Source organism: Lolium rigidum, chromosome 2 (assembly GCF_022539505.1).
Source record: "Lolium rigidum isolate FL_2022 chromosome 2, APGP_CSIRO_Lrig_0.1, whole genome shotgun sequence".
Lineage (NCBI taxonomy): Eukaryota > Viridiplantae > Streptophyta > Magnoliopsida > Poales > Poaceae > Lolium > Lolium rigidum.
The window spans coordinates 150,856,165-150,864,089 of record NC_061509.1 but is presented as its reverse complement, the minus strand read 5'-3'; the positions used below and the strand labels follow the sequence as shown (position 1 = coordinate 150,864,089).

The following is a 7,925-nucleotide window of genomic DNA, read 5'->3' as shown; positions in this document are numbered from 1 at the left end:
GAATTGTTTAGCGGTGCTATTTTCAGAAATATGTGGATTCATGTATGCAGGCTCGTTTGAACTACATGAACATTACTGAATTTGTATGCTGTCACCTGATGTGAACTGGTCTTTTCTCTCGCCTTTTTATTACCTTTGGTGCCGATTCAGGATGCGCTTCAATGTACAATAGCATAGCTTATGCTTTCAGTAAAATGTAAATTGGTTGCTATAAATGGGGTCGATACAGAGTTTCTGATGCCGTTTTACATATGGTTGTTTTTGCTCTCCTCTGTATCAGCAGGTTAATTTGGTATGAAAGTATGTAGATTCGATTGATGCTGACTATGCATTGGCACTTTTAGTGCTCTTGGACCAAAGACATTTCTTTAATCTGAGAAGTAGGTTGTTCCTCTGTTTTTTTAGCTGAATCAAGTTTAATCATTCAGACGTAGTGCTATTTTCACCACCCTTTTTTACCTCTCGCTGTTCAAGCTGTTTTTTTTTTATGGTGCCTACTGTATTGTTATTTTTGTATATTAGGTTTGTGTGAATTTATATGTGTAAGCTGGCCAGCCTAACCGGCTGGATATTGGTCTGACTACAGCAAACTTTTTAAAATTTGGTGTTATTATCTGATGTTCAGCCTAACGGGTTTGCTGTTGGGCTTCGGTTGATGCAACCCACTAAACCGGCCACAGCTTGATTTTAGGTAGATAACACAATTTTTGGGTGGGGGCTTCGATTGATGCAACCCACTAAACCGGCCACAGCTTGATTTTAGGTAGATAACACAATTTTTGGGTGGGCCATATTTGTCGCCGCTCGCAGCTGAGCATGCATGTGCTAGGTCGAACATCTCCCTTTCGTCTTACTCCGACTCCAACATTGTCGTTAGAGCATCCTGACCGCCTGCCGCTGCTCGCATCCGATCGCCACCTCGCCATAACACCTTGCCTGAGCTACTGCCTCCACCGGTCCACCGCCTCGCCACAACGCCTTGCTCGAGATGCTGCCTCCCGCCCCCTCTAAGCTTCTCTTATTCTCCATCTCCGACGAGGTCCTCGTGGTCAAAACACTAAGTCGTGGCACCTACACCCTGAGGTTTGCCACCTCACCTCCGTTGGCGACACGTGGCTTCCTTAGAGAAGGTGAGGCCAAGACCTCACCAGAGACGAGGACGACGCGGCTGGCGGACGCGTCATCTCACCATGGATAAGGACAATTCATCGCCACTGGATCACCACTGTGAACATGCACACTAAGATTTGCTGCCTCACCTCCGGCGAGGTGGGTACACATAGATGCTTCATGCAAGAAAGAGGTAGGGTAGCACGACTGGTAGCCGGCGCGGCGAAGCGCGCTGCCCATCTAGTAGATAATCATATTCCTTTGAGAAGTACAAGAGATCATATAGCTGTCCAAACAGAAGTGGCAGTATCCATGCAGGCGAGCATACACACAAAATCGACTCGAGAAAACCTTTGTATTATTGTTGAAGTGGAATAATAAAAGCATTAGTAGGACAACATACCAACCTGTTTAAATCAGAGGTTGGAAGTGGAGAGTGAGCAGGGACAGAATGCTGGCATCTTGTCTATCACAAGGAATACACAAAAATCTTGTTAACATGTATTTAGTAGAAGGTACTTCACTAATGTAAGACCTTTTGAATATTTTAAAATAAACTAGATATGAACCAAAATGAGTGAACATGCACGTTAAAATGTGTTTAAATACATGCATTTACGAATGCATGGTGATTAGCGATCCATGTGCCAGAATCTTAATTTACTCTCTTTTTTCATTTCGTTCTTGTTTTGGCTTCTATTTATTCCTGTTGGGTTTCATATCCAGTCTACCCCAACCTGCTTAGGAAAAAGGCTTTGATGTTGTTGAGAGCAAAAAAAAAAAAAAACTATCATAAATGAACCTACACACTATAATAGGTGCATTTAGGGAAAAAAAGCTAAAAGGTTGAACGGGAGTATAATGAATGTTTCTTGCAATGTGTTATGTATCTTAATATTACACCAGTAGGCACATGTTATTTCCGAAAAAGTTCCAGTTACTAGTATAAAGTCACTCATACAGTAAAAACAAAATGAACTCCTAATATTTATTAACCCCATAAAATGGGACTGAACAATGCTAATAATATACAACATGATCGTTACTGATTAGACTAGTCACAATGGGAAGTATCATACACTAGTATCATGCACATGATAATAGTTTATGATACTACCCCACAATGCATAGTATCATAAGATAGTATCATATTATCATCATACTTAATGTAGATAGTATCATATTATCATCATACTTAATGTTTTGTAGAATCTCAATGCAAATGTGTGTACATAATGTGTTTGCTATTAAGTTTTCTAATTTTACGTGATATGATACGGTATCATATTATGATACCACTCTCATCTCTCACCTCACCTCATTAATTGGTGCGCCACATTAGATTTTTGCCAACATGGTATACATGATACTACTTATGATACTCCCATTGTGGCTAGTCTTATGTCGTAGTCATCACATAGATCAAATTACAACATGAGAATGCATTCTCCTGTACAATGAAAATCGGAATCCTATGAGCATATGCCCGCTACTCCCGAAACTGTAGCCAGTTCGGCGGAGTCTTGCAGTGTAGACTGTAGAGGGACCACGTAATTCTTACAAAAAAAATCTTCTAACCTTCATATTCAACCAAAAGAAAAGAAAAAGGGATTAGTTACTTCTTCAGAATGAATTTGTATCTCAAAATTTTAGTCATAATTACGGTTGGAGTGCAAAAAAAAAGTTACCTGTTCCATAGTTAAGAACATTATCACATTCCATGACCCAACTCGACAAAAGTTTGCTACAAACCCCTTATAGAAAGCAGCAACTCCCTGCAGAAAAGAACGATCACTGTCCAGTAGAGGATGCATTGTAGTGATGATTGATGACTGGCTGCGAAACATCTGTGACACTACACTTTCTAAATTATTTATTACGGAATAAACATCCAATTCCTCCAGCACAAGTATCTCCAGTATCCAAGACCAGATCAACGATTAAAAGAGGTATGGTTGGTAGAATCACAAGTTATGACATGTTTGCACACGAGGTATGTCTGCTAATAGAAAGTGTTCTACACTGAGACAACATGCAATTCTAGGATTTTCGCTAACTGTTGCATGCCACAGCATGAAACTCTAGTGTGCCATATCGTCAAAACTGCTCAGTAATTCCCAAATGGAACTGAAATGCAAGTTTCAGGAGACTAACCAACAAAGTTTTCCTTGTATCCAGCTACGGCTTGCTGTCATATGGTAGTCATATAGCAAGCAGTTAGGACTACCTAGGAAAGCAAAGCTTTGGAATGGCCAAAGGGGAACATATCTTTTCTTTATTGGTTGTCCCCATGGAAGATAGACTACAATAAATAGGCATGTTGCAACACTACATGAGAAAAACTGTTGGAAAAAACTAGACGTGCAGCAACCTCTTTAGGTAATTTGAGTAGGGATGAAGGTATTTAGTGCAGAGATTGGCATATTCGATACATCCTGATGTGAGCTTGACAAGCAAGAACCCAAGTATCCAAGGGAAAATGGATTTTGTTGTTTGCTACACGTGTTTGAATATTTTGTGGTACAACTGAAAATGTCATGTGTTATGAAATTCTTGGATATTTAGAATTGTAAAAAAGCATAATACTGAGAGAATGTAATTTGTTTTTGGCTTACATCATTCTTCAACGTCTTGGTGAAACAATCAATTGTACTTCTGTATGATGAATCACCCATCATTCTTGATTTCATCTACATATGACTCTATGTGGTTAAAGTTTGTGAAAACCAAATCATTCGTCAAAAAGGATAAGGGAGATGGTGTGATATAAAGCACGTGCAGAGCATACCACATCCAGTGGAGATCCAATGCAAACAGCAAAAATACCGGCACCAAGTCCAGCTAGAAGATGGGTATAAACATTATCGGTAAAACCAGGAAGACTTAGAAACATCTGCACAAATAGGACAATGTGATGAACAATGATAATTAAAGACAATATCAAAAGACGTGAGAGAATGAAGAGGCACCTGTTTAAATTGATCATAGCTGGCCAACTCAGCAGCATTAATTAAAGCATTGCGTGCCATATTTGGACCAAGGCCAGTCCACAAAGCTCTAATACCTTCCTAGAAAAATAACAAACTTACAGCCATGGACGAGAGGAATAATCTTGTAACCTTTTACTTCTCGTTGTTATGATGAATTATAGCAGTAACCTGTTTGATTATGGTGGCATACGCATTAAGGGCTCCAGAATAGTGTCTCTTGCCAGCAGTAGATTTTCCATCAGCTTGCAACCTCACTTTGACAAGATCAGTTGGGTTTGCAACAGAAATTGCTATGACACCTACGCACATGCAGTTCATTTATTCAACGCGTTTATCCACATTGGCCTAGCATGGCCCTTTATAATGGACAACGGTAGGTAGGGTTTGGCCAAGTTGTGAGAGAAGTGGTGTTTTCTCGTGTAAAGAGAGTATGGAAATGCCTACCAGTGGTAAGAGCAGCAAAAATCTTGTTCAATAAAGTGGCTTCGCCTACAAACACAAATAAGGTTTTGACCTGCAGTGAATGGAAAAAAGCAGTCTTGTCAGGAAGTTAGTTACTCTTAACTGAAGGAGGGAGCGAAATGGATTGCAACTGCGATGTGAAATGGAACGAGCAGCACAGACAGGCTCATACAAGCCGACGCGGAGGCCACCATAGATGCACTGTCGGTGAAGGCCAGGGACGATGCCCTTCCAAAGAGCGGTGATGCCTTCCTCCCTTGCGATCGACATCATTGTGCCTAGCATCCCCCCTGTAGGTGTAGGCCCAGCAGCCGTTTTCTTTTGCAGCTGAAGCCGCACCTTGGCTGTGTCGAGAGGAATGGTGCACAGCTGATGGAATCAATCACAGCAACAGTCTCATGTTATCATCAAATAAACAGCGAGTTTTGACTATTCATCATATCATATCCAGTTTTTTTTTAACAATGTCATATCCAGGTGAGGAGACGCAGGTAAGGTAACAAAGAAACCCTAAACTTGCTAGTGACTAGTGCTAGTGTAGTGCAGCAGCTCAGCTGATGAAAATGGAATGATTCTCCTAATCTGGTCTTGCTGGCACAAGAAGCAGAGTAATACTACAAGTATAGGATCGAAGCTGGAAGCTGTTATCCTTTTCTTTTTCTTCTATCTCGGTTTGAATTAGTAGGATCGAGAAGGCATTTTCCCCATTCCCAAATTGGTGTGATGTGCTAGGCAGCAGCACAGCCAATATAGAGCAAGAGAAACTGAAATGCTGCAGCGTACCTCAGCGAAGCAGGAGGCGATGGCGCTGCTGATGAAGACGGCGGCAAAGGAAGAGGCCGTTGTCATTTTATCCGGGCGAGGCGGCGGCGGCGAACGGTGGATGGCGAGCAGAGGGCGAAGAGGGGCAGAGGTAGGTTGAGTCGCAAGTGCACTGGCTGCTGATCTACTCCAATTTAAGATCCAGATTCAGATCTTAGGTTCTTTCTTGTTACCTGGGCTTCGTCGGCTGCTCGGGCTGGAGCTGCCGCCCTTCTCTCCGTGTGTGAATAGCAGCAAAACTGGTAAGAGCATCTGCTCCCTAAATCGTCTACTAAACGGCGCCGGATCGAATATTTGGGATGTGTTTCTTCGTAGCGCGTTTGACAGCGGTCACTCTCCAGCCGCATCCCAAACGCGCCCCAAATAAATAAAAGTGCATTAAAATAAAGGTTTTTATTTAAATTTGATTATATTTGTAAGTTTGAATGAAAATGGCTAGATTATCTAACTCTAGCCTACTGGCGCCCGACGGTGCGTTCGACAGCCCCGCCCCGTCGTCGCCTCTCCACCGCCGCAGCTTCTGCGCCGCGCGCCGCCTCTCCCTACGGAGGGTGACGGGAAGACGCTGGTGCTCCATCAGCGCGTCCTCGCCTGCCCTCCCCTGCTGCGCCGCCTGGAGGGAGAGTTCGACGGCGCGACAAAACTGCTCGTCTTCGCGGGCACGGGCGTCATCCTGCAGCTTCTTCTGCGACTCGAACGACTTGACGAGTGCTCATTGCTGATCCGCCGCCTCATCCGGGCGTCGGCGTCGAACCAGTCGAATTCATCGCCCTCCTCCTCCTTCGCCTCCGCCTCGTCGTCGTTATCCTCCTCCTCCATTTGCGCTGCCACAACCGCCACCAACGCATCCGCCTCCGCCGCCAATGCATCCGCTCGCGCCCCCCCAAGCCGCCTTCGCCGCAGCCAGCGCCGTCTCCCACTGCTGACGCTCTTGCGCCTCCCGCCGCCGCTGCTCAATCACCTCCCGCCACGCACGGTACTGGAGATCCCGCTCCATGTGCAGGCACTCCCGCTCTACACGCCAACGCTCGCCCATCTCCTCCGCCTGGCGGTGCCGTGCCTCTTCCACCGTGGCGGCGTCGAACACTACTATGGTGTCCGCCAGCGCCGCCTCCTCCCACGCCGCTTTCTCCACAACTTCCGGGTCGATGTCGAACTGCGGTGCTGCAGGTGGTGGAGGTGGTGGTGGAGAAGGTGGTGGAGGAAACTGGCCGGCGCGGTTCATCGTTGCGCAGGAAGGGCATCGTAAGCTTGGGGATGCTTGATACGTCTCAAACGTATCCATAATTTCTTATGTTCCATGCTACTTTTATGACAATACTCACATGTTTTATACATACTTTACATCATTTATATGCATTTTCCGGCACTAACCTATTAACGAGATGCCGAAGAGCCAGCTTGTCGTTTCTCGCTGTTTTTGATTTCAGAAATCCTACAAAGGAAATATTCTCGGAATTGGACGAAATCAACGCCCAGGGTCTTATTTTTCACGGAGCTTCCAGAAGACCGAAGAGGATACGAGGTGGGGCGACGAGGCGCTGACACCACAGGGCCTCGCGGCCTGGGTGGGGCCCGCGCCGACCTATGGTGTGGGGCCCTCGTGCCTCCACCGACCCTGCCCTTCCGCCTACTTAAACTCTCCGTCGCGAAAACCCTATTACCGAAAGCCACGATACGGAAATACTTCCAGAGACGCCGCCGCCGCCAATCCCATCTCGGGGGATTCAGGAGATCGCCTCCGGCACCCTGCCGGAGAGGGGAATCATCACCGGAGGGCTCTACATCACCATGCCCGCCTCCGGACCGATGCGTGAGTAGTTCATCCTTGGACTATGGGTCCATAGCAGTAGCTAGATGGTTGTCTTCTCCTCATTGTGCTATCATGTTAGATCTTGTGAGCTGCCTATCATGATCAAGATCATCTATTTGTAATGCTACATGTTGTGTTTGTTGGGATCCGATGAATATTGAATACTATGTCAAGTTGATTATCAATCTATCATATATATGTTGTTTATGTTATTGCATGCTCTCCGTTTCTAGTAGAGGCTCTGGCCAAGTTGATACTTGTGACTCCAAGAGGGAGTATTTATGCTCGATAGTGGGTTCATGCCTCCATTGAATCTGGGACGGTGATAGAAAGTTCTAAGGTTGTGGATGTGCTGTTGCCACTAGGGATAAAACATCAATGCTTTGTCTAAGGATATTTGTGTTGATTACATTACGCACCATACTTAATGCAATTGTCTGTTGTTTGCAACTTAATACTCGGAAGGGGTGCGGATGCTAACCTGAAGGTGGACTTTTTAGGCATAGATGCATGCTTGGATAGCGGTCTATGTACTTTGTCGTAATGCCCTGATTAAATCTCATAGTAATTATCATGATATGTATGCATCTCTATTTGTCAATTGCCCAACTGTAATTTGTTCACCCAACATGCTATTTCTTATCGAAGAGACACCACTAGTGAACTGTGGACCCCGGTCCATTCTTTTACATCTGAATACAATCTACTGCAATCTCTGTTCTCTGTTG

General features: G+C 44.8%; 1 protein-coding gene across 2 annotated transcripts; it reads right to left on the bottom strand.

The window, feature by feature from the left end:
• Positions 1-2,307: 2,307 nt before the first annotated feature.
• Positions 2,308-5,597, bottom strand: LOC124687470 (mitochondrial uncoupling protein 1-like). 2 transcript variants are annotated; one of them, XM_047221250.1, is made up of 9 exons: positions 5,346-5,597; positions 4,725-4,931; positions 4,545-4,614; positions 4,269-4,399; positions 4,080-4,178; positions 3,899-4,003; positions 3,726-3,800; positions 2,799-2,885; positions 2,308-2,688 (listed from the first exon to the last, which is right to left on the bottom strand). In XM_047221250.1, exons 1-9 carry the CDS (start codon positions 5,409-5,411, stop codon positions 2,668-2,670), a joined length of 861 nt encoding a protein of 286 aa, XP_047077206.1. In that variant the 5' UTR covers positions 5,412-5,597; the 3' UTR covers positions 2,308-2,667. The 2 variants fall into 2 exon arrangements, 1 of the variants encoding a protein (XP_047077206.1); XR_006998229.1 differs by lacking the exon at positions 2,308-2,688 and having other exon boundaries at positions 2,865-2,885; positions 3,726-3,812.
• Between the last annotated feature and the right edge of the window lie 2,328 nt (positions 5,598-7,925).

Bases quoted from the DNA above. Each gene is read 5' to 3' on its own strand.
- LOC124687470 (XM_047221250.1), bottom strand. From the start codon at position 5,411: ATGACAACGGCCTCTTCCTTTGCCGCCGTCTTCATCAGCAGCGCCATC. The intron at 4,400-4,544 runs GTAGGCATTTCC...GCATGTGCGTAG, and splicing joins TTTTGCTGCTCTTACCACTG to GTGTCATAGCAATTTCTGTT. The intron at 4,004-4,079 runs GTGCCTCTTCAT...CTATTTGTGCAG, and splicing joins GCTATGATCAATTTAAACAG to ATGTTTCTAAGTCTTCCTGG.